Source organism: Astatotilapia calliptera, chromosome 16, assembly GCF_900246225.1.
Source record: "Astatotilapia calliptera chromosome 16, fAstCal1.2, whole genome shotgun sequence".
Classification (NCBI taxonomy): Eukaryota; Metazoa; Chordata; class Actinopteri; order Cichliformes; family Cichlidae; genus Astatotilapia; species Astatotilapia calliptera.
The window spans coordinates 26,676,202-26,702,723 of NC_039317.1; the positions used below are offsets into that span (position 1 = coordinate 26,676,202).

The 26,522-nt window shown below is 42.4% G+C and overlaps 1 protein-coding gene across 3 annotated transcripts; it reads right to left on the minus strand.

The window, feature by feature from the left end:
- Positions 1-2,265: 2,265 nt before the first annotated feature.
- On the minus strand, positions 2,266-24,856 carry klhdc3l (kelch domain containing 3-like). Of its 3 annotated transcripts, none has more exons than XM_026145380.1 (8): positions 24,774-24,856; positions 13,183-13,378; positions 12,482-12,564; positions 12,304-12,382; positions 10,919-10,965; positions 10,331-10,451; positions 9,628-9,811; positions 2,266-3,221 (listed from the first exon to the last, which is right to left on the minus strand). In XM_026145380.1, the coding sequence occupies exons 2-8, from the start codon at positions 13,343-13,345 to the stop codon at positions 2,609-2,611; spliced, it is 1,290 nt and encodes a 429-aa protein (XP_026001165.1). In that variant the 5' UTR covers positions 13,346-13,378; positions 24,774-24,856; the 3' UTR covers positions 2,266-2,608. The 3 variants fall into 3 exon arrangements, with proteins under 3 accessions (XP_026001165.1, XP_026001166.1, XP_026001167.1); XM_026145381.1 differs by having other exon boundaries at positions 13,183-13,375; positions 24,774-24,852; XM_026145382.1 differs by lacking the exon at positions 24,774-24,856 and having other exon boundaries at positions 13,187-13,287.
- Positions 24,857-26,522: the final 1,666 nt, after the last annotated feature.

Below are 26,522 nucleotides of genomic sequence, written 5' to 3' on the forward strand. Positions count from 1 at the left end.
CAGAGAGGTGGAGTGTAAGACCCAACCTGACATAGAAACACAGACAAACAGGCACACACAGACACAAACATCCATTCCCACCCTCATGCACACATATACAAATACTCAGCACTCACTCAACGTAGGGATAGACATACATGGACACTGTACGCACAATCACACTCCCCAAACAAACTCTATACCCCAGGTCCAGGTACCCTCACCCCTGGAGGGGGAAACGGCACCTAGACCCAGGAGATGTTACCTTTTCCCCTGGGGTGGAGGCAAGCAGACCGCCCCAGGCTCCGCAGCAGCGGGGAGGCCCCGCATCCCAGATCCCAATCGGACGGCCAACACCTCCTCCCAGCCCCCCCGCCCCGATGTCCAGCAGAGAACAGGGGTGTGTGATCTTTTGGTAATAACCTCTCAATTTAACTACATAAGAAGAAAACATCAGTGTTGGATTGCTTTCATCGGGTCTTTAGAACTACAATCTCCAAAGGAAAAGGCACCTGCTGCTCTAAATGAGGGCCAGTATGTTGCACAGCAGTCAGATTAGACTGTGCAGCCTTAAACAGCCATGAATTCATGATGTAAACGACAGTTCTTTTTAAAAACAGACACGCGTTTTTTGTTTTTTTTAAAAAGATGAAATCAAACCCATCTGTGAGTCCAAAGGGATTTTTAGTCAGAAGTGAAAACAGACATAGGTAAGCAGTTCATCTTCTGGAGCTCGTTGATGGAGTCTGTGGAGATGTGGCGCCCTCTTGTGTAGTGTAGCTGACATTACTGTTAGGTGAAAGCATTCGTTGATTGCACTTCAAACAGATTTAGAAGATTGTCAGGCTGACCTGTGTTCAAATTTCTGAGCAGGTGAAAACATTTCCAAACGGTCACAGCTGTGGGGTCAGTAAGAGGAGCTGATCAGCGGGCAGGTTCAGTGTTTCGAAGTTTTATCACAATTTCCTTTTTGTTTTTGTTAAGTTTGTGTCCTGGCATAAGGACGCACTCAGCACACTATTATTTTACAACTCACTAATATTCCTCACTGACCTTTAGGTGACATTTCGATGTACTTTTGCAATACTTTTTATTTGGAAAAAAAAAAGAATCCTTTTAGAGAATTTGGTATGACTTTGACACTCTTCAGATATTTGAGTGATCTATAGATTTTCTGTTTCTGTCAAAAATCTTGCCGATCTTCCACATCTGCAGCCCAGATGTTTGGATTTAGTTTGAAAGTAAAGCATGGAGGTAACAAAGAGTCTGACTGTGAGGTCTCCAGTGCAATATGTTGTTTATCAAAGTATTGCACAGTCGCCATCTTAAATAATATAAGCATACTGTAATTCACTCAAACATACGTTCAGTTTACTTTTTGTACTTTTATTAAAACAAAGAAGTTGTTTTGTAAGAAGTAACAGATGGGAATTGTTTAAATGTCCTTTTCATAGAACAGGTAAGAATTTCTGTCATGAAGCTATATTTCTATAAAAATATGAGAACATAAATGAAACAATTTTGGTCATTTTAAAAGGAGCTGTGGGAGAAGCTCAGCTGACGAACGAATGCGACACAATTTCAAATATTTTTTACTCGAGTAGAAATATTCTTAACTCACTCAGACACACGTTCACCTTTGTTGGCACCACCTGAAGGGAGTTTGTGTATTTTGAATGAGTATTTCTTAGCAGGTTTGCTCATTACAGTTGATTTTTTGTTTGAAAGTGTTCAGCTTTAGATTAGCTGTTCTGTCTCATGTGATGTGTGGTATTGATCGTGGACAGATTTAAGGAGGTCAGAAGAATAAAATAATCCATCACAACACAAAGAGCTGACTCACTCTTTAGATGTCCCTGCCTCAGTAAGTACCAATGGTAAATACAGACACTCCAAAGCCTTCTGACACTGCAAATACTTATTTTAATGTTAATTAAATAATGCTTATTTTTCATTTATTTCTGTTTTGCTCTTTTTTCAGTTCATTAGATACCTGAGTATAGCTGTTGCCTATCTGTATGACCACAGTGTATCCATCTTCTGATGGCTGCTTCCAGCAGGATAACATGATGTGCCACATATCTGGTATCTGGTATCATGAAGATGACAATGAGTTCACTGTACAGCCACTGTGTGATGCTGTCATGTCAATGTGGAACAAAATCTCTGAGGAATGTTTGCAGAAACTTGGGTGAATCTGTGCCATGAACAATTAACTAAAGTAGGTCCACCCTGGTGGTAGCATGGTGTACCTAATGAAGTGTACAATGGGAGTACAACCAAGAATAAAAATGCACTATTCTGTCTTTATTAATACAGGAATAAATGACTGTGAAATTCTGGGCTGATGCTCACTAAAGATCTGATTCCAATACCTTCCCTGTTCTTACAGAAACTATAAACAGATACACAGAACAGATACTGTGTTTTTTCACATTCACTGTTAACAGGACACAGCTCATGCTAATGCCATTTCCCCAAAATTTACTTGAATGTTGCAAAAAATGTAAAAATCAAAACACTGAAACTGTACAAAAGTATAAAAATATTTCATGTTGTTTTCTTTTTCACAGAAAGCTAGTAACACCTATTAAAACCTGCTTCTCGCGCAGAGAACAGAATCGTTTATTCAGTCAATCATCGTCACCTGCCACATGGAGATGGGGCTGGTTCTCGTACAAGGTTTTCCGCCGAGCACCAGCAGCAGGTCGGGCAGATGCTGAGTGATGTCTCCATCCTTGTCCTCCAGCGCCTCCTCCTCTGAGCAGCTCCATTGTTTCATGAATGCTTTGTTCTCAAATGTCAGGCAGCTTCCAATACGCTGACCATCTATCTCTATTAAGGCCTCTCTGCTGGTCTCCAGTTCTGAAGAACTTCTGTTGGCTTCTCTGTCTGGAGTGAAAGTCTCCAGCTCTATAGCGTTATCTGGTGCTGGGAAGCACTTGTTCTTAAACGGCTTGAGTTTCCCTCCCAGTAACCTGGGCTGGAGTCCTGAGTCTGAGCAGAAGCTCTTGCTGGTGCTACTGGTTTTGTAGCTGGGACCCAGACCAGTGCAGCAATGGTGAATCTTGTCTGGGGGGTTGGAGCCCGGGAGTGTGGTGAGCTGCATCCAGGTCTGAGTGATGAAGCTGTATCTCCACAGGCAGTTCTTTGGAGAGTCCTGGGTCTCGCCTCCACCGAAAAGGAGCATTGAGTCTTTATAGGTGACAGCTGAGTGTCCTGTGAGTTTAGGAGGGCCGTACCTGAGAAAAACAACCACAGGTGGTGTTAGCAGGAAAGAGCACACCAAATGATGCCAAATAAGTTCAGCAGTCAGTGCTAAAAACATCAGAGCTAAACAGACCGGTCAGACAGGAAGTGCTGGGAGTACCAGGAGCTGTAATCGATAATCTGCTGATCCATGTGTGATCGTATGTGTGATAATATTTCTATATGGCGTGTTGTGCCATGTTACTTTATTAAAATTACCCCTGGATATAAAACACATCATTTGCACTGTTAAACCTGGGATGATAAATCTATTTCTGACAGATGTGTCACTCATCGTATTTAAAGGACGGACATCTCTTTTTGTTGAACACCAGCTGCCTTGACTCCTCTCCTTGTGTCTCTTCCTTGCCTCCTCTGCTCTCTGTGGTAGGGAGGGGCTAAGACTAATACGCTAAGAGAGGAACTGAGGACACAAAAGAGGGGTGAGGCAAATGATCTGTGGAAAAACATCTTAAAGTGAGGTGTTGAGTTTAATGCTGACTCTTGTGTGTTTTGAGGACACCAAAAAACTGACTGCAGATACATCTGTGTGTCACAGCAGACACTACAAGCTTCCTGCCCCCTTTTTCCTTTCCTTTTGCCAAAGCTCTTTTCACACTTTGGGAATTAAAGCTGATATATCACAGATTAGAAAAACAGTGAGTCTATTTGTGGTACGTTTGTCACCAAGAATATGCAGACAGTAAAATTTCCCTTTGATCTGGATGCAAACTTGATTTCCAAGTCTCCTTCATCAGTTTCAGAGCTCTAATGCGCAGTGATTTCTGTGACGTGCACCTCTGATAATGTCTTTGAATTACAGTGGGGCAAAAAAGTATTTAGTCAGCCACCGATTGTGCAAGTTCCCCCACTTAAAATGATGACAGAGGTCAGTAATTTGCACCAGAGGTACACTTCAACTGTGAGAGACAGAATGTGAAAAAAAAAATCCATGAATTCACATGGTAGGATTTGTAAAGAATTTATTCGTAAATCAGGGTGGAAAATAAGTATTTGGTCAGCTCAAACAAGGAAAATCTCTGGCTCTCACAGACCTGTAACGTCTTCTGTAAGAAGCTTTTCTGTCCCCCACTCGTTACCTGTATGAATGGCACCTGTTTGAACTCATCATCTGTATAAAAGACACCTGTCCACAGCCTCAAACAGTCAGACTCCAAATGCCGCCATGGCCAAGACCAAAGAGCTTTCGAAGGACACCAGGAAAAGCATTGTAGACCTGCACCAGACTGGGAAGAGTGAATCTACAATAGGCAAGCAGCTTGGTGTGAAAAAATCAACTGTGGGAGCAATCATCAGAAAATGGAAGACATACAAGACCACTGATAATCTCCCTCGATCTGGGGCTCCACGCAAGATCTCATCCCGTGGGGTCAAAATGATCATGAGAACGGTGAGCAAAGATCCCAGAACCACACGGGGGGACCTGGTGAATGACCTGCAGAGAGCTGGGACCAAAGTAACAAAGGTCACCATCAGTAACACACTACAACGGCAGGGAATCAAATCCCGCAGTGCCAGACGTGTTCCGCTGCTGAAGCCAGTGCATGTCCAGGCCCGTCTGAAGTTTGCCAGAGAGCACATGGATGATACAGCAGAGGATTGGGAGAATGTCATGTGGTCAGATGAAACCAAAGTAGAACTTTTTGGTATAAACTCAACTCGTCGTGTTTGGAGGAAGAAGAATACTGAGTTGCATCCCAAGAACACCATACCTACTGTGAAGCATGGGGGTGGAAACATCATGCTATGGGGCTGTTTTTCTGCCAAGGGGACAGGACGACTGATCCGTGTTAAGGACAGAATGAATGGGGCCATGTATCGTGAGATTTTGAGCCAAAACCTCCTTCCATCAGTGAGAACTTTGAAGATGAAACGAAGCTGGGTCTTCCAACATGACAATGATCCAAAACACACCGCCCGGGCAACAAAGGAGTGGCTCCGTAAGAAGCATTTGAAAGTCCTGGAGTGGCCTAGCCAGTCTCCAGACCTCAACCCCATAGAAAATCTGTGGCGGGAGTTGAAAGTCCGTGTTGCTCGGCGACAGCCCCAAAACATCACTGCTCTCGAGAAGATCTGCATGGAGGAATGGGCCAAAATACCAGCTACTGTGTGTGCAAACCTGGTAAAGAACTATAGTAAACGTTTGACCTCTGTTATTGCCAACAAAGGTTATGTTACAAAGTATTGAGTTGTATTTTTGTTATTGACCAAATACTTATTTTCCACCCTGATTTACGAATAAATTCTTTACAAATCCTACCATGTGGATTCATGGATTTTTTTTTTTTCACATTCTGTCTCTCACAGTTGAAGTGTACCTCTGGTGCAAATTACTGACCTCTGTCATCATTTTAGGTGGGGCAACTTGCATAATCGGTGGCTGACTAAATACTTTTTTGCCCCACTGTAAGTTGGCAGCACTCAGTCAGTTCATTTCAGGAACCCTGCCATAAAACGCCTCTAAACCAACCAGAGAAAGTTTGGAGGGGAGGTGAGAAACAAACAATTACATCTGCATCTTAAGCTCTCATATTTTTCTCAGACTTTACTTAAATGTAACTGTAACGGTTTACAACCTACAAAGTCAGGTTATCACCATTAGAAATCACAAGACCTTCCAGTAACATTGTGTTATTAGGGTCACACTGTCTGTCTGTTTTTTTTTTTTTTTTTCCATTTGCTGTATGATACCTGTGCCTCAGGGGGCAAAAACAAGTGACGTTAGTCCTGACTATGCTACTGACCGGCTAATCATTAGTCCTGATAAACTGCTGTTCATGTTCATAACGCCAGACGAATCAATCCACAAGTCTTTACATGTAACATATTCAGTCATCCAGAACAAAAAAAACAACAAAAGAAAAACAAGTCTCCAGATGTAAATCTCAGTGATCTGAAGCTCTTTATATACATAAATTTACGTATTACTAAACCATTAAAGAGACGGTTCCTCAGGACTCTTTCTTTCCTTTTTTTTTTTTTCAACAGACACACTACAATCAGTGTTTCCACCTCACATGTCAGCCTGTCAGCACGAGGCAGCAGCGGCTGAAAAGTGATCCCAGTCTTTTCAGCCGCTGCTGAAGGATTCTCTGTCTCATCAACTGGATCAGGTTCTTCTGCCATGTTGTGTTATGTGGGAATATTCAGATGAGGAGCTGCAACAGACTGCTTGTCAAGTTTTCTCGTGAGTCTTGACCTTCCCTTTATGTTCCTCCTGCTCTTTGCTTTACTCTTTATGCTAAAAACTGCATTTGTTTTACAAGGTTTGACTCATTTCTCACCCTTTACAATTTGCCATGAACACCACGCCTCATTACTCTGCATTACACCACTCTATCTGGAATAAATCATTTAAATCATCTGAAGCAAATTAGTTTCTTGATTTGAAACACAAAGTTCTTTAAAAGCAAAACTAAAAAAATAAATAAATTACAACTAAAATATAGTTTCACAAATTAAAACACAGGTAAAAAAAATGTGAATAAAGAAACATTAGGAAGCAAAAAGTACTTTAACTTAAAAAATGAAAAGCAATGTAGCAAGCTTGTAATTTGCTAAACTGCTGGAGCGATTAGGACAATACAGCTACAGGGAGTGCAGAATTATTAGGCAAATGAGTATTTTGTCCACATCATCCCCTTCATGCATGTTGTCTTACTCCAAGCTGTATAGGCTCGAAAGCCTACTACCAATTAAGCATATTAGGTGATGTGCATCCCTGTAATGAGAAGGGGTGTGGTCTAATGACATCAACACCCTATATCAGGTGTGCATAATTATTAGGCAACGTCCTTTCCTTTGGCAAAATGGGTCAAAAGAAGGACTTAACAGGCTCAGAAAAGTCAAAAATAGTGAGATATCTTGCAGAGGGATGCAGCAGTCTCAAAATTGCAAAGCTTCTGAAGCGTGATCATCGAAAAATCAAGCGTTTCATTCAAAATAGTCAACAGGGTCGCAAGAAGCGTGTGGAAAAACCAAGGCGCAAAATAACTGCCCATGAACTGAGAAAAGTCAAGCGTGCAGCTGCCAAGATGCCACTTGCCACCAGTTTGGCCATATTTCAGAGCTGCAACATCACTGGAGTGCCCAAAAGCACAAGGTGTGCAATACTCAGAGACATGGCCAAGGTAAGAAAGGCTGAAAGACGACCACCACTGAACAAGACACACAAGCTGAAACGTCAAGACTGGGCCAAGAAATATCTCAAGACTGGTTTTTCTAAGGTTTTATGGACTGATGAAATGAGAGTGAGTCTTGATGGGCCAAATGGATGGGCCCGTGGCTGGATTGGTAAAGGGCAGAGAGCTCCAGTCCGACTCAGACGCCAGCAAGGTGGAGGTGGAGTACTGGTTTGGGCTGGTATCATCAAAGATGAGGTTGTGGGGCCTTTTCGGGTTGAGGATGGAGTCAAGCTCAACTCCCAGTCCTACTGCCGGTTTCTGGAAGACACCTTCTTCCAGCAGTGGTACAGGAAGAAGTCTGCATCCTTCAAGAAAAACATGATTTTCATGCAGGACAATGCTCCATCACACGCGTCCAAGTACTCCACAGCGTGGCTAGCAAGAAAGGGTATAAAAGAAGAAAAACTAATGACATGGCCACCTTGTTCACCTGATCTGAACCCCATTGAGAACCTGTGGTCCATCATCAAATGTGAGATTTACAAGGAGGGAAAACAGTACACCTCTCTGAACAGTGTCTGGGAGGCTGTGGTTGCTGCTGCACGCAATGTTGATGGTGAACAGATCAAAACACTGACAGAATCCATGGATGGCAGGCTTTTGAGTGTCCTTGCAAAGAAAGGTGGCTATATTGGTCGCTGATTTGTTTTTGTTTTGTTTTTGAATGTCAGAAATGTATATTTGTGAATGTGGAGATGTTATATTGGTTTCACTGGTAAAAATAAATAATTGAAATGGGTATATATTTGTTTTTTGTTAAGTTGCCTAATAATTATGCACAGTAATAGTCACCTGCACACACAGATATCCCCCTAAAATAGCTCAAACTAAAAACAAACTAAAAACTACTTCCAAAAACATTCAGCTTTGATATTAATGAGTTTTTTGGGTTCATTGAGAACATGGTTGTTGTTCAATAATAAAATTATTCCTCAAAAATACAACTTGCCTAATAATTCTGCACTCCCTGTATAAACTGGGCCTAAATTGAAAAAGCTAATGAGCAAAGTTGTGTTTTTTTAGAGGCTGACCATCTGTAAGAGCCAGTGTGAGCTAATTTAGAATGACTCTGGGTCTGGGTTCATTGCTGGTGCATTTAACTATAGTTTCAACAGGCGGCTTACCTACAGCTTCTAGGTTTTATTGTCGGAGTGTAGACCAAATATAATGATAGTAAAAACTCCCAGAAAGCTTAAGAGTCAGCAGCAGCAAAAACAATAACCACAGCACAGGATTAAAAAAACATAGAACTTTTTGACAGCCAGGTTAGTGAAACCCACAGAGATGAATTCCTTCAAGGGGCATATGATCCAGTAGTATATTCACAGGAGTGATGTGTTACATATTCACACCTTTATATCATGGCAAAAAAGACTTATGTATACCTGCAATAAGTGTGCCTCGTGAATGGACTTTTTCCAAGGTTAGGGATGTCAGTTAATAATAATGAAAAAACATCTGACTCACCTAAGAATAGCTGAAAAACCAAAAAGACTCAAAATGTCGTGAATAAAAATCTTTGCATATGACAAATGTAGACAGTATTGCTTCATTTTTCTCTTATTTTATTCATTTTCCATAAGTGTAATTAGCTATATTCAGTCACAAAGAGAATAAATGATATTGGGGCCTCTACTTAACCTATTTACAAAATGAGCCGCAGTCAAATCCACAGACCTTGTGTGGACATCATGATGAACAGAGCAGCTATTTTCAGTATACATTATTTACAAACTGGCTTGTTTTGTATTGCACTGAATTAGTAAGTAACTGAAACAGCCTCATGTACGTTAACACAACCACAGCAAAATGCTGAAACACAGAGTTCATTGCAGTCATCGCTGTCTTTAACCATTCCAAAGTATTTCTTATTTTGTTGTAAAGGAAGTTCTCCAAAACATGTATTGATCATAACTATTGATAGTCTGGTATAACATGTAGATTTGTCTAGAAATCTTCAATGCTTGTCTGTGTTGTTTCACAGAATAGCCTGTTCAAGTACTGACACAAAAGCAGCCAGCAGGTGTCGCTGTGGAGATGGCTGTGAAATTGTTTTGAAACCATGATCCAGTGCTGGCACAACGACTTTGTATGTCTCAGTTTGCCCATCACTACCTGTCAGTGGTTTTAATGTCGAGACTGATCTTTTTCACTGCATCCAGTTTTCAAAAATACAGACAAACTCCGCACTTACTTGAGTGAACTCCATGTCTGGCTGCTGGAATTCCACTTCCAGAAGTCTCTCTGCTCCCGTAAACCTTTTAAGCCTCCGAACAGGTACACGCAGCCCTGATAGGCTATAGCTGAGTGACTGTGTCTGGGGCCTGGGCCTAATGAGTCCTGCTGAGAGCCACTCAGCAGGGACCAAGACATGGTATCTGCCATTAACACACACACAAACAAGTATCTATAATTAATGCTCATTCTGCAGCTCACATTGTGTTTGCATGTGTCACAATGCTGATGATGTTCACATGCTGCCCTCTAACTGAATATGGGTGAGACTTCACTCCTAGAAACAGTTCAGCTCAGTTTAATTGTCAATTTGTTTCTCCATCTCACAGCTATAAACTACATTCACACTGGTAAATATGAGCAGTTTATAAAATTATATTGACCAAGATGGAATCACAGCTAGAAGATGAGCTTGGCATCAAGTGGGACTAAACTGATGCAGTTTACTGAACTTATGATCTATCCCATTATATTAATGCTCAAAGTTGCTTATAGAAAAATCATGCTGAACAAAAGCTACAATTAATCTTTTGATAGTAACTCTGGCAAATACCATAAAAGGTCAGCTGATTTTGAGGGTGTGAGGTGGGAATTTTAAGATTTGGTTAGTTTTATATGGAAGGAGCTGACTGAATTCTCCCTTTTGTCAGTTTTAAACTCACTAAAGTCCAAACTCCAGAAATCCTGGGAGGTGCCTTTCATGTCAATGAATCCTCCGTACATGAGCATGGCAGAGCCGAGCACCACGGTGCTGTGGCCCTTCCTGTTGGTCGGCATTTGGGTCTGCACACAGAAAGAGAGAGAAATACATTTAGAATAGATGGTAAGCTACTTCTATGACCTTGATTGAACAGTCACAAAAAATGCATTAAATTTGGGCTTCTTCAACCTAACCCTAACCTTTCTCTTCCTACTTTGGTGATCCTCTTCCTACTTAGCTATATCCATTCTGTGGGGAAACACTGCAAATCAATTTATTTGACCTTTAAAGTTCTAACAAATATGTGGGTAGTGTGTGACTTCTGTTCTGCTGATACAAGCTAAAACAAGCAAAGGATGGCAGGAACTGTGCACAGTGTTCACTGATGTGCTTCCAAGTGTTGTGACTGCGTGACACAAAACAAACGGCAGCACACGAGGACTGAGCGGTTAATTATTTCTGTTATAAGCTGATAATGAGATCTAACCATCTGATTGTTTTCTATAGACAGAGAACATGTTATCATTTAGATATGAAAAGCACTCGGTACCTGAAGCAAGCTCCTCTTTCCCTGCCACTGCACCCACTTCTGCTTTGCTGAAACACAAATGACACAAGAAAATTAAACTAAAAGAGTGACGTACAATAAAATGGATATGATATCTTTACAACATCTGTCAGCCTTACTCCAAGACAAAAAAAAGTAAGTAAAGGCTAACATACAAAGAGGAGAGGCACTTCTGCAATAATTCTGAAATACACTGACACACACTGTTGTGCAGCCCAGTCTTATGAAATCTATTGTTACAGGGACACAAACTGTCCAGTTGGCCAAAGTAGAGAGGCTTTAAAAGACGTGGTAAATGTTATATTTTAACCTAAACCAAGACAGTTTTAAACCTAATCCTGTCGTTTTTAATGCTTAAATGTAACCAGGCAAAATATTTTTAATAAATAACATATTTAAAAATACCACCAGCTACCTGTGCTACCTGTCCGCTTCCTAGCATAGGTGATTTTAAGAGAAGTTGACCCCTGACCTTGACCTTCAACTCAATTGAGATTCGAACTTAGAAAAACATCTTCAGGACCATAACTTGCTTTGATCAGTGTGATCTGTCCTAACTATTATTGAGATTGCGGTAACACCAGTGTTGTTTCTCCACTCCACAGCTATCGCTACATTGACCTATCCATCCAAGGATATTAACCTTGAAAGTTTACCCAGAATGCACTTTTTCAATGCTTGTCTCTGTTGCTCTATGTCAAAGAAATGAAACTGCTGCATTTTATGCAAGTCATGACAGATCCCATCATGCTGAACAAAAACTAGATTTTTCTTTACATCGTGACACTTGGAGTGGAACGAAAACTTCAAGAGCTTATACTTCTAAAAATATCCAAGTTCGGTAAAATGTAACAATTGTGTAAAACAATTGCTTCATTAAACATATTGTAGTTCTTATGAAAACAAAAGAACCAATTGATTTTGAGGGTGGGCGTTTCGGGGGCTTTTTACAGATGTGATATGATTTTATATACAATAAGTGGTGAGAATTGAAAAAAACTGTGCATGAGATGGAATTTAGGTTATGTTGGAACAAGCAGAATAAAAACTGAGCTGAAGTGAAGAACACAGGAAGTGTTAGAGCAGGAAATGAACACAGCTGCAGTTTTCCTCCATTTGATAAATATGTGTTGGGGTAAATCACCTTTTCTTATGTTGTTTCTAATTGTCTTTAGAGTCGTGAGGTTATGAGCATGGAGACCCTCTCAGGTTTCTCTCTCAGCTTTAGTGACACAGAGGAATGAAACGTTTTACAGGGATTAGGAGGATCGACATGCAGCAACATGTTTTACCTGCTGAGCCTGAGAATTGACTACAACAGTAGTGTGACTGGCTGCCAGCCCATGCTGCACTGCAGTGAAACTCACCGATGTCAAACACCCAGAGAGCACATCTGCATGTGGTGTATGCAGAGTCCAACAGGCCTCCAAACACGTACAGGAAACCCTGAAAAGTTCAAAGCTGTTAAACATACTCTGCATGCCCACCGCTGTCATAAGATGGTCTCTCTGCTTTATGTCCAATGATTAAAGAAATTGAAGGTACCTTGTGAGCTACCATAGAATGTCCCTCTAGCTCCTCTGGTGCCGCTTCACCACTGCAGCTCAACTCGGTCCATTCATCAGACACTGAAATATTGAACACAGCAGTGTTGTTAACTGATGATTACAAAAAGAATATTACAGGAGGCTGTTTTATAAGAATGCAGCAAAAAACATCCTTTGCAAAGTTTAAGTGGAATAAATGTTGCATCTTTTTTCATGAATGACAGTGTGTATATAAACTTGAACGACTTGCAACACTTTCTACATCTGCACAAAGGCGTTGCCCAAATACCATAGGAATAGTTGGTGCTATCTTTTAATAAAAGACTGCATATAAAAGATGGAGATTTGAAGCATTGTAGCCTTCACCAGGGCAGAGCAGGAGGTGATCATAACCATACCTGAAAGGACAGATCTTAGTGAAGATCAAAGTGTTAAGTCATAACATTTGTCTGTTTCTTTTGTGCTGTTTTAAGTAGTAGACTAATTGGTCATTTGAAGAGAGGGCTTTATGTAAATGAGTACCTGAACATGGTTTTTGGCTACTCTGCCTAATATGTAATTCTTAAAAAGAGGTCTTTCTAGTGGCTATTCTGCGACCAGCCACAAGGATATCGCTTCTAAGGAAGTATTCTGTCATCCGTCTTTATATAGATCTGCATCTTTATATATGCATGGCTATTAATGGATGGGGGCCCTTACCCACGTTGTATTTCCAGAAGTCCCTCAGACATCTGTTCTCTCTGCCTCCCAGGACGTAGACGTTTGCATTGTAGCTGCAGCAGGCGTGCTTGTAGCGGTCGCACGGGGACAGGCTGCTTCTCAGGGGGAGCTGTTTCCACAAACAGGGGTTGTTCTGACTCATACCTGGCAGCCCTCACTCTCACTGGAACATCTTCTAAAAGAAAGTAAGTGTATACAGTCGTGCGTTATATGGACCCACTATCATGGCTAAAAAGTGCCAAGAACAAATGTTACAGACTGGTAGCACCTTTTTAGCTTCATTGTGCGATGATATGCAGGACTAAATAGCCTTCTTTCTGTTAAAAGTTTACATTTTTTAGATACTAGAGCCGCTGACTGACTCCACCTGGATGCTGTAAGTTGTTAAACGGTGCAAAACGATGAGTTTCATCTCCGTCCGTGTGAACAGGCCCTGATCAAAGTGGATGAAACAAAGGCTGCACTACAGGAGACAGGACAAATGAAAAACCCAAGCAACAGCTGCTTCCGTATTCACGAGGGGTCACCACAGCAAGCTCCACATGTTTGATTGGGCAGTTGTACGCCAGATGCCCTTCCTAACCTGTCTGTGGCTGGAACTGACCCTGGAACCTTTTACTTTCTAAGCTAATGTGCAAACCACTACACAATAAATGCTTTAAAAACTGTCTGTATCACCAGAACATGAGTGGAGATTCACGAGTTCATATCTTAAAAGAGCAGAGGGACTACACCAAGTTTTTTGGAGCACCGCTCCTCAAACAGAGCCAGAATTGTAGTGTAATAATAATAATATAACACGATAATATAATCATAGTTTACTCAACTTTCCAAAAACTCTAGTACTTAAGATCCTGCACGCAACTACACTAATTTAACTTTCATTTTAGAACCCATCAGAGCTTTTCCCTCATTTGCATCTTTTTTCCGACTGCCTGCAGAGTCCTGAGAAAGACAAAATTAACTTTTATTTACATGCACATTGTGGCATTGACAGAATTTTATACCGTTCTTCTTCCTTCTTCCTTGTTGAATGATAAACTTCTTATCAAATGAACAAATTTTTTTCTCCTGAATTAATTTACTGAAGACATTTGGTTTGAGTGCACATTAACTTTACTCCTCAAATGAATCCTGTTTGTTCTGCATTTACCCGATGGCCAGTGACAACAGCAGCCTTTGGAAAACTGTTCTGACGCACAAAACAACTGGATACCTTTTTTTTTTCCCCTGTCCCGTTTGGTTCTTTTGCCATCAGAATTATCATCTAAAGGCAAAGAAAGATGCCCAACAGAATTACTTGACCAAATGGACCATCCCGGCCTTGCCGTATTGGTCTATTTGACTCACCTTTGCTTTTATTGTTTATTTTATTTTATTTTCGCTTACTACACACGGGACAGACATGACTGGGGGAAAGAAAAGGGAGAAAGAACGAGGGAAAGAAAAACAGCGGGGAAGAGGAATGATGATAAAGGGCAAAAAACAAAAACCAACAAAACAAACAGACAAAAAATACATATATCAATCACCTGGATCACCTGTTGAGAAAGACAAAAGAGAAAACAAGCAAAAAAGAGAGAGCAATATAATAAACAACATCATTGCGATGATCTATGTGAATATAACAGTAAATACTAAATATTAATTATTATTGTGCAGCACGTAGGATTGACAGCACACAGGAGGAGAAGTAGGAGCCAAAAAGGGTGTAGTTTGTGTCTGTGAGCACCCGTGTGTACACCTGTGAGCATGAGCGCGCTTGTATTTAAAAGGTTCCTTCGTGTAATGATCTGCTAGAGGGCGTGGGGAGCCATAGCCCCGGATACCAACTGGATACCTTTTTAGTACCGACTGAGAGCACCCAGCATCTGAACAAGGAGCCAAAGCAGAAACCTTCAAACTGACACTCAAGCTTCTCATCTACAAAGAAAGCAGGCTAAATCCAGACTGAACCCCTACTGTGGGAAGCATTTATCCAGTAATTTCCTGCAGTTTTGAAATATGAAATTTCAAGCCTATAAGAAGTTTAATGTTACTCAGTTACAGTGCTGAATTTGAATCAAACAGCTGTTTGGGGCCTTACTGTCAGGGTCCTGGGTCTCCTGACCCAGCGTTTTAGTTCTTTGTGGGTTGTGGGTTTTGTATTATTGTACTTGGTGTGAGTTATGCTATGGTTTCTAGTTTCTATCCCTTGCCCTTCATGTTTCTCTGTTCTGTGTAAGTCCGTGTCTGCATGTTTGGGTTCCCCTCTGTGTCTCTCGGTTCTTAGAGTCCTCTGCCTTATGGTTTATGTCTCTGTGTTTCTTAGTTGCTGTCTCCACGGTGTCAAGTTCGCGTCTCTGTGTGATCCTTCCTGTTTTACTTTGAAGGTCCGTGACTTATGTGAATGTGTCCTGCTTTGCTTGTCTCGTCAGTTCTAATTTCCCCCAGCTGTGCTCTCCTTCTGTGTCTCATTCTCCTCGTTACTTCCCAGTGTATTTAGACCCTGTGTTTCTCTGAGTTAGTGTTGCGTCGTACCCTCAACAAGCTGTGTGTGTTTTGCCTCCGTGTTGCCAGTGTTTTGTTTCCAGTTCAGTGTTTTGTGCTTCAGTGTTTTAGTCCACCAGCGTTTTTGTTTGTCTTTTGGTGAGTTTAGTTAGTAAGAGGTTTTCCAGCATTAAAGCTGCGCTTTAAGTTGAACTTCTGTGTCTGAGTCCTGCATTTTGGATCCACCACTCCTGCTTGCCCGCCTACCACACAGCCAACCATGACAGAACGACGCAACCATCAAATGGATCCTGCGGACTCACGGTCTCAGTATTTCGCGCAGTTGTGGAATTACTGCCGGGAAGTAATCCACGCTGAGGACACCCCCAAGAGACTCCTTCAGGTGGTCTTTTTCGACAACTTTTTGTCTTCCACCCTCTGCACAGCTGGTTTTTTGGACATTAACAGATTAAAACAACTAATAACAGCTCTGAGAGCCAGGATGTGCTTCGAACTGTTTGGCATGGGCGGTCCAGGCAAGGAAGGGTCAGCTACCCTCCTGGAAGCCCTCGCTGCCTGGTATTCTCAGCATCAGCATCTGTTCCCATCAAGCCTTATCACTAAATCATTCCATCCTCCCTTAAGAGAGGGACTGCATCCTCGTTGCCTTCACCCCAGTACACCAGTGTCACCTGCCCCGCAGCCTCCCTCAGCTCAGTCTCCAGTGCCTGTTTCAGCTCAGTCTCCAGTGCCTGTTTCAGCTCAGTCTCCAGTGCCTGTTTCAGCTCAGTCTCCAGTGCCTGTTTCAGCTCAGTCTCCAGTGCCTGTTTCAGCTCAGTCTCCAGTGCCTGTTTCAGCTCAGTCTCCAGTGCCTGTTTCAGCTCAGTCTCCAGTGGCTCCAGTGCCGCCTGTCGCGCAGGCCCCAGTAGCTCCAGTGCCCCCGCTACCCATAGCTCTGGCTCCAGTATCACCGGTTTCGCTCATTCACTCCATGCAGGGAGAAAGTTTAATTTCATCTCAAGGTGCTTTTCATGGTTCAGCCGCCATTGGCACAGTTTGCCGCTCCAGGGCTTCCCCAGAGGCTAGGTCTCAGTCCCCAGCTGATTCTGGATCCCTGAAGTCTATGCAGCCACCTGAGAACTGCACCATGTCAGCGTTGCCTGGGCAGAGCCAGTGCTCAGTGCATCGCCAGTTGCCTTCGTGTTTGCCAGAGGACTCCATGACTGCTGGCATAGTGGTGGCTTCTGCTGGAGGGTCCGAGGGACCGCTCCGGCTTTCGTCTCTTGTCTCCGCTGGAGGGTCCGAGGGACCGCTCCGGCCTTCGTCTCCTGTCTCCGCTGGAGGGTCCGAGGGACCGCTCCGGCCTTCGTCTCCTGTCTCCGCTGGAGGGTCCGAGGGACCGCTCCGGCCTTCGTCTCCTGTCTCCGCTGGAGGGTCCGAGGAGCCCGTCCAGCCTCCTGCTGCAGCTTCATCATCCTCGTCTGGTCCAGCTTCATCATCCTCATCTGGTCCAGCTTCATCCGAGTCTTCACCCTCGTCTGGTCCAGCTTCATCCGAGTCTTCACCCTCGTCTGGTCCAGCTTCATCCGTGTCTTCAGCCTCGCCTGGCCCAGCCTCCGTGTCTTCAGCCTCGCCTGGCCCAGCCTCCGTGTCTTCAGCCTCGCCTGGCCCAGCCTCCGTGTCTTCAGCCTCGCCTGGCCCAGCCTCCGTGTCTTCAGCCTCGCCTGGCCCAGCCTCCGTGTCTTCAGCCTCTGCTTCGCCTGGCCCAGCCTCCGTGTCTTCAGCCTGTGCTTCGCCTGGCCCAGCCTCCGTGTCTTCAGCCTCGCCTGGCCCAGCCTCCGTGTCTTCAGCCTCGCCTGGCCCAGCCTCCGTGTCTTCAGCCTGTGCTTCGCCTGGCCCAGCCTCCGTGTCTTCAGCTTCGCCTGGCCCAGCCTCCGTGTCTTCAGCTTCGCCTGGCCCAGCCTCCGTGTCTTCAGCTTCGCCTGGCCCAGCCTCCGTGTCTTCAGCTTCGCCTGGCCCAGCCTCCGTGTCTTCAGCTTCGCCTGGCCCAGCCTCCGTGTCTTCAGCCTGTGCTTCGCCTGGCCCAGCCTCCGTGTCTTCAGCCTGTGCTTCGCCTGGCCCAGCCTCCGTGTCTTCAGCCTGTGCTTCGCCTGGCCCAGCTACTGCCTGTGCTTCGCCTGGTCCGGATCGCCTGAGTCGCCGCCGCTGCCTTCCGCGCGGCCGGCCCCCGGACCGCCTTCGCCTGAGTGGCCGCCGCTGCCTTCCGCGCGGCTGGCCCCCGGACCTGCTCCGTCGTCTCCTTCGTCGTCGCCGCCGTTGGCTTCCGCACGGCCGGCCCCCTGACCTGTTTTGGCCTCCTGTGCTGTCGGCCCCCTGGCCGGCCCCCTGAACTGTTCTGTTTTGGACGCGTGTTTTGTTTTGGGGCTTTCTTGTGCTTCTGTGTTTTTGTTTCGTGCCCTCCTTCCTGGACCCCCGCCGCCCGCCCTGGTCGGGTTGTTTTCTGTTTTCGGCGGTTTTCGTTTTTTTTTTGTTTTTTTTTTTGTTTTTTTCGTTTTCTTGTGTTGGGCTGTCGGGAGCCAGCCCTTGGGGGGAGGGTACTGTCAGGGTCCTGGGTCTCCTGACCCAGCGTTTTAGTTCTTTGTGGGTTTTGTATTATTGTACTTGGTGTGAGTTATGCTATGGTTTCTAGTTTCTATCCCTTGCCCTTCATGTTTCTCTATGTGCCCTCTGTTCTGTGTAAGTCCGTGTCTGCATGTTTGGGTTCCCCTCTGTGTCTCTCGGTTCTTAGAGTCCTCTGCCTTATGGTTTATGTCTCTGTGTTTCTTAGTTGCTGTCTCCACGGTGTCAAGTTCGCGTCTCTGTGTGATCCTTCCTGTTTTACTTTGAAGGTCCGTGACTTATGTGAATGTGTCCTGCTTTGCTTGTCTCGTCAGTTCTAATTTCCCCCAGCTGTGCTCTCCTTCTGTGTCTCATTCTCCTCGTTACTTCCCAGTGTATTTAGACCCTGTGTTTCTCTGAGTCAGTGTTGCGTCGTACCCTCAACAAGCTGTGTGTTTTGCCTCAGTGTTGCCAGTGTTTTGTTTCCAGTTCAGTGTTTTGTGCTTCAGTGTTTTAGTCCACCAGTGTTTTTGTTTGTCTTTTGGTGAGTTTAGTTAGTAAGAGGTTTTCCAGCATTAAAGCTGCGCTTTAAGTTGAACTTCTGTGTCTGAGTCCTGCATTTTGGATCCACCACTCCTGCTTGCCCGCCTACCACACAGCCAACCATGACACTTACTGGTTGGAGTTTGCATGTTCCTCCAGTGGCTTGGGTACTACAGCTTCTTGCCACAGTCCAAAGCGATGCATGTGAGGTTAACTAGTGATTCAGAAGTGCATGTAGGGCTGGATGTGAGTATGAGTGGCCGTCTGTCTCTGTGTTCCCACATTTACTAGCTATTTTACTAATGAATAATCCTCCTCACTCTTATTTTGAAAGTCCAGTTGATGCTAACTAGATAGCCTCATGTTCTCCCTGACGGATGGCTTCTTCATATATTCTCTTGGAGGTGGAGTTACTCCCAGTATCCTGAAACATGCCAACACCCATAGCACTCTAGGGAAATAAAGCTTCTTTTCAAGAGTTTCACTTCCTGCTTAAATAAAAACTAATACAGCTATGGGAAACACTGCGCTCAGCATGTTCTCTCTGGCTTTAATAGATGGTGTACTGGATGGCTGATGACACACATGATCGTTTGGCATTTCAAAAACATATATTTAAATACTTGTTGTGGCAGAGACAGCGAAGCTAGAGTACTAAAGAGAACCAAAACAGGCACATTTAGAACATGGAAACTCAATACAGAAAAATTGCCTAGCCAGTCTGTGAATTCTAACCCAAGGCCACCTTCAAAAAGTTGAAAATATAAAAAAGACCAAAATTTAAAACGTGAACTACTGGCTCATTTTAAATGTAATTTAGTTTTACAGCATAAAAAAAATATTAAGGGCTGTTCTTTTTCCAATGGACAATGAAATTACTGACTTTTGTTATTGTTGTTGTTATTATTTTATCATTCATCAGCTAATCGATCATTCCGTGAAATGCCAGAACACAGATGGATATAAGGTCGGTTTACTGTGTAATATACGCATGAACAAGCAGTGGTGCTTTAGTTATATCAGTTATATTACTACAAGTCACTAAACAGCACCAGTGACTCATTTAAGGATGCTTTTACATAACATGTAAGCTGAGTTTTAATAGCGTTGCTCTTTCTCACTGTGAGCAGTAATTTTCCATCTCTAAGTGAGGAAGTATACTCAGTTTTACAAAGCCATTAGTATTCCTCTGTTTGGACTTGACCGCTGTCTTATCAGGCTGTCACAAGAGCAAACAGCTCTGAGGTCACAACACTTAAGTGACACACCTAGCCAAGTGTTGTCCAAATACTTGAGAGTCACATGAATAAATGGGACCATAACTTTGTTGTTCATGGAGAAAAAAAAGCAATATTCAGGAATGCAGTCCTTAAAATCTAGGATCAAATGGAGCAACAGCTGTTTTTCACCATATTTTTCTATATTTCCTAAAGCATCGGCTCATCTGCCTTGTGAACTTCAGGGTCACATCTAATTCTTAATACGCAGGGTTTAATATGATGTCAGCTCACCCTCTGCTGCTATAACAGCTTCAGCTTTCCTGGAAAGGCTTTCCATAATGTTTAAGAGCGTGTTTATGGGAATTTCTGACAATTTTTCCAGAAGCACATTTGTGAGGTTAGACGCTGTGTTGGATGACAAAGCCTGGTTTGCAGTCTGCACGTACAAACTCCAAAACATGTACAAAACACAACGGAAGTGCTCCAGGATGCTAGGGGCAGTGTTGAGCTTTTGTTACCTAGTGGTTACACAAGCCACGAAGTACCAAGTAAATTAACATTTTTTTAAATTATTTGAATATATATGACTGCCTGTGTATAAATACACAAACAATACACATATGCTTTCAATTGTGTACTTTAAGTGATCTAGGTAGCTTTGTTTTGGAAGTTCAGTTAACGCTAGAAATGTGTTTTGGAGTTTGTACATGCTTCAGAGTTTGTACGTGCTTTGTCTCTAGGGGCCACCGTATATATTTATATATAAACATATATAAATAAAACCACATTTTTTAAAAAACATTAGTAATTCCTTTTGTGCATAATTTTATATTGTTGTTGATAATAAATTAATTAACACTAGCATCCCCCAGGCTTCTACCTTTCTAGCAACAAAACAACCTGAAGAGCCAGTTGGGAGCCAAAAGAGCCGGCTCTTTTTAGTGAGCCGAGCCAAAAGAGCCGGCTCTTTTTAGTGAGCCGAGCCAAAAGAGCCGGCTCTCTAAAAAGAGCCGGAATTCCCATCGCTATTTTGGAGGTCAGTTGCAACTGACTATGCAGGAAGTTAGCAACCTTTGTGGACTTTTGCACCTCAGCACCCCTCAGGCTAAAACAATGGCTTTTTTGTTTTTAAGCTCTCTTTTTGTCCTCTATTACAAATCAAAGCACCTGCTCTGTTTTTAATATAGATTTTGGTTTATGACGCTCTTGTTTTTTTTAATCTTATTTAACCTTTTCTGTGTAAATGAACTCCTTCTTGATTGTAAATTTTACCTTATTGGATTTTATTTTACTGAACTTTTCTATTTTATTTGAGCTAATCTGTGATAGGCATTCTTTAATATTTTGGATACTATAACACAGGAAGTTCCAGCTTTTGGCATAAATACAGTTTATTCTTAAATTTAACATTTCAGGCATGTGATTATACTAGCACTGAAAGGTTAATCGGAATTCCTTTTTACATTTTGTCTTCCAGTGATTCTAAATAAAACAGGATAATTAGGATAAAGTGATTACTCGTTTGTTTTCTGTTACAATTCAAATGCACCTCTGTTCAAGTGTTTTCTAAAAGCCAAAACTCACTCACGGCTCAGGCTGAGATGACAGTCAGAGAATCTGTGGTTTTCGAGGTCCAATTATGGAAAGCAATCATTTGCTATAATGAAGCAGCTCGAATTAAGGCTGTGCAAATAACTGTGTATTTTGATTTCAATTACAGTTCCAACAAATATTACAACAAGTTACTCTAAAAAAAAAAACTCTACTGTCGTTTTTAACCAACTCTGAGACTTCAGATTTGTCGTAGGATTTTTTCAGTGAAGAGGTTTTCTCCTGCAGTGACTGAACCTCACTCAGTCAACAAATACTGTTATTGTAGCAGGATGTGTAATCATGTTATTACAGAAATCTGAGTCGCAGAAAACTCAGGTTGCTGCAATGCTGCCCACTGGAATTTAAATAACGTTTGAGCACCATGATCAACTCCTGTGGTGAAAATAGCACAGCAAAACTGTTCCTATGTTGTTATGTTGGTTTCTGTCTTACATAGGTTATTTAAGTCTTATAGATTTCTTTGTGTTAATGAATTTACAATATGTGAAGATATCAGCCAAACAAATGAAACAGGATGGAGCTGTTAAAGAAACTGCAATGTTTCGAAACTGTGAGCATACTCTAACTAGCGCTAGCCCATCTGCTCCATTGACCCAATAAATCATCCAATCGCAGTCGAGTTTAACATGCACCTATTAAAGCACCACCTTATACTTCGTAAAGAACCATGTGGGGCCCAAAGACAAAACACAACAGTACTGATGAGAAAAAAAAACTTCAAGCATGAAGAAATGTTCATGTGCAACTATGAAAAATTCAGATGACCAGAATTTGTGACCATACGTGGACAGCTATCAGCTGAACAGGTAAAAAAATCTGCATCCTCTTTGCATTTTTACCTCGTAGCTCCACTAACTCAGTCTGCTGCTCACCTGCATAAACGCCGCTCTTTATAAAACACGCACACTTGCTGAAACAAAGTTGGAACAAGATAAAAGGAGATCTTTTTAAACTTAGCCACTTTAAGCTCCAATCTAAAATCAAAGCAAGAGAAAAAAATGTCCTCCTATTGTTTTTTGATGCTAGATCATTCAGACTGCTCCATGTACACGTTTAATGATCAGGGAAAAAATGATCTCTTCTATGCTGTAGCCCATGCAGCAGTACAAACTCAATACCGAAGTCCAGTTTCTGGTGAGCGCAGCTGGGTCCAGTCCAGACAGTACGTGCAGTGAGGCCTGTGAATCACCTTGCTGAACTCTCCATGGCATCTGCTCCAGATCCACTATCTCCATTAGTTTAAAGGAGTGTCCTCTATACCAGCGGTCCCCAACCCCCGGGCCACGGACTGGTACCAAACAACTTTGATACTTTGTTTGGTACTGGGCCACAAGAGTTGAGGCTCGGTGTGAAATGTATGATTTACAGGGTATTTATTGTTAACTTTGGTTTCCCTGGGTCTTTTCCCGTGTGTTATGAATAATTTTTTTTGGGTACCGGTACTCGTTTTATTTTGTTGTATTTATCCACGACACCTTAAAGGCCAGTCCATGAAAATATTGTCTGACATAAACCGGCTCATTGCGCAAAAAAGGTTGGGGACCACTGCTCTATACAGTATAAAACACAGTGCAAAAGATGGACAGAGGCACCTCTGGTGTAGGTTCATCAAGTTGTGTTATGAAGCATCAAACTGAAGAGTTTTGCAACCAATTCGTGACGAAATGACCAAAATTGATCAAATAAATATTTTATCCTGTGTCGCCTGATACAAAATCTGAAAAGTGCTTACAAAAGTCAGGGCTAGTTTCCCACAGACTTCTGTGGGACCGGGAGTCTATGGAAGCAACTGCAATCAAACTGGAAACCAGAGATCAGTAAAGTTAATGGCAGTTAAACCTTTCTTAGTCCTGACTGACTGAACTGACCACCAATGAGTGCAAAGGATATCATTGACTGACACACGAGGGGAGTAAATACACAAGTGTTACCTAAGCAACCAGAGCCTGGTATCCTATCCACTACCAACCAACAGCCAGTGACAATGTTATGGGAAGGAAACAACCAAATCACTTCCTGTGTGGATGCTACTGTGTGGAGGCCACTTCAGGACTATACACAGAGTAACTGTTAGCTTGTTGCAAAACAAAAAAAAGCTAATATAATCACCTACAAATAATTTGGATTTTTTTTTAAAAAGGGTCAAATTAAAAAGTATTTAAAAAGAGACTGCATGGCCTCTTTTTAAATGCAGTAAGCTATTACTGCTTTACAAACATTCATCAGTACAGTGGAAGTGATCTGTGGAGTTACTGGACCAACATAGTGTCATCATTGTATTCTGGTAGCTGACTTGTTAGGGAGGATGTTAATCAGAAATTCAGTAATATATTCTTTCCAAGGAAATGCACTTTATAGATGGTACCGAACTTAAAATATGAGGTAAAGATTTAAATCAACCAGTCTCTGCCAATCCTCTGGGTAAATGTGTAATATATTACTTTTCCCAAGCTGGTGCAATCAGATAAAGCACACACAATGGAGCCGCTGTATTCCCATGAAGCCACATTAGTGATGTTTTCACTCCTATCGAATCTGAAATTCTCGGACTGTTACAGATAATAAGACATGAAGTTGTCTGGGTGACTAAGGCTACGCTAACTGCCCTCTTTCTTTATCTTAGGTGTATACTCAGGACAAAAAGTGTTTTCTAACCGTTTAACATTAGATAAGTAGCAACAGGCGCTTTTTTTGTACAAGGCGGCTGTTAACGTGAAGTTGTCTGATGTGTACAACCGTTCCTAACGTGACTTTAGACACTTCAGTTTAATCAGGGGGAATGCGACCCGTGAACCCACAACTCGCTCACATCTCCAGCAGCGACACCCCGCGTGCTTTCAGTAGTTTATGTAATCGAAGGAAAGCCACTTGGCTAAAGTAAGATAACTTACTGGTTTCCCACATATTAAACCCCGAGGAAAATCTATCAGAGGAATGATAACGGTAACGCTCGAGAAGAGGAAATGAGATCAACTTTTTTTTTCGTCTGTTTGATCAAAACGGAACCAAAGCAGGTCCGAGCTTCAGTGCCGAAAAGCCTCTGAGCTCTAAAATAGTTATAAAAAGGTCACTTCATGTGAAAAAAAAAAACAGCCAGTTTTGGCGTTAAAATGATGTTTTACTTACGCACAGTCCTCCGCTGCAGTGTCTCTTTTTTGGTCGTTGCTTTACTGCTAACGGGCTGCTGGTGCGTTCGATTTCACCTCGTAAATTCCCACCGCAGGTCTGGGAAGTGAAAGAATTTGTTTGGATTGGCCACGCGTCCGTGACGGCAAAAAACAAATGTACTGCGTATGATGAGATATGAAACCTCATTTTAGATACACATTACAATGTTATTTTCAAAAGCAACCTAATTAGGTGACTATGATGTATAAGAATGATTTTAAAAAATCCGTTTTAATATAATACACGTGCTCTTGGGTGAAAAACGGAACGACTCAATCATGATTATCAGAATTTTTTCCAGATGCTAATAAACAGTTTATAGCAAAGCAGATATGAAGGGAAAATATAGTGTATATTAGTTCAAGTTACTGTTTTCTAAAATGGGATTGCACACCCCCAAATGCCCCAATCTATGACTGTTGCAAGTCTGTGGTAATTCTATGTTACACAGACTCAACTTTCAGTTGATCAGTTCCTTTCTCTACCAGTAGTTTCTCAATTGCAGTAGATGCAGCATCAAAATTTGGGCCATGAACCTTTCCTTCACTGCACCCTCCTTCACACAGAAGGCCAACTGTTCTGACTTTCCATCTCTGGTCTCATCATCTGGTCTCTCGTCAGTCTCATCAGGTATTTTTTGCTTCCCTAACATACAGGTGATGGTCACAACATGCTGTAGGCACCCGTTTTTTCACTTTTACTTTGAAATGTGCTGTTTTTATCTGCTGTAAACACTGCCAACTCCTAACTCCGCCTTTCATAAATGTTGTTATTTAGATTCTTACTAAAAACCTGATAAACAAAACAGAAAGATGCATTCTTAGCAAGGTACTCCAGCCATTTGAAACCCTGGAACTAGCTTTGATGAAAGATTCAAAAACAAGTATATCATTGTGCATTTCCAATAAGTCTGGGCTGTTTTCACTATTTAAGTTCACTCTCCTTAAAGGCAATTTAAAATAAACAACGAAGCCCAATTCGACCAGAACAGTACCAAAATAAAAACAGTTCATTGGGTGGAAACTAGATAAAGCTAACTTTAGCTAATAATCAGTCTCTACTGATCTAGCCGACATTATCTGATGTTTTTGACACTATTTAGAGAGCAAATACACAGTCAAAGGATTTAATAATGCACCACGAATAAATTCTCTGGTGTAGTTTGTGTAGCAGGCAAATGACCACTGAATTTCCTAACTTAATCAGTGACAAAACAAACAGAAGGAGGACCAAAACAAGAAAAATAAGCACTGTATATTGTTGTAGTGACAACCCTGCAGATTACAAAAATAAAAAAATACACAATCAGTTATTAGTGTGCACCCTATCCTCACTGATCACTGTTGTAATATGCCTGTTCAGACACATAGAGGCACAACCTCCAGATGTAATTTTGTGGGTTGGCAGCCCACTCTTCAGTCAGAATTGCCTGAAGTTGCTGCTGAGTCAATGGAGGATTTGAATGCCATTCAAACACATTCACGGGTTGCCTCCAGCATTGCAGCAGAATGATCCCAGTCCGGTTGCTCTGCTGTGGCATTCTTACAGATTTTAATTTCACAAAAACCTGTGGTGAATGTTTATAGGGTTTAGTGTGTTTGATAAAGGAGTGGAATTAGTTGGATAAAGACACTGTGACTTCTTCTCCAAAATTCGGCCAGGCCTGCTGCCCCCCGCGACCCGGCCCCGGACAAAGCGGATGAAGAT

Excerpts from the sequence above, each read along its gene's own strand:
- klhdc3l (XM_026145380.1), bottom strand. The coding sequence starts at position 13,345 with ATGAGTCAGAACAACCCCTGTTTGTGGAAACAGCTCCCCCTGAGAAGC. Across the intron at positions 10,452-10,918 it reads GAAAGAGGAGCTTGCTTCAG|ACCCAAATGCCGACCAACAG; the intron begins GTACCGAGTGCT and ends TTCTGTGTGCAG. Across the intron at positions 9,812-10,330 it reads TTTCTGGAGTTTGGACTTTA|ATACCATGTCTTGGTCCCTG; the intron begins GTGAGTTTAAAA and ends TGTTAATGGCAG.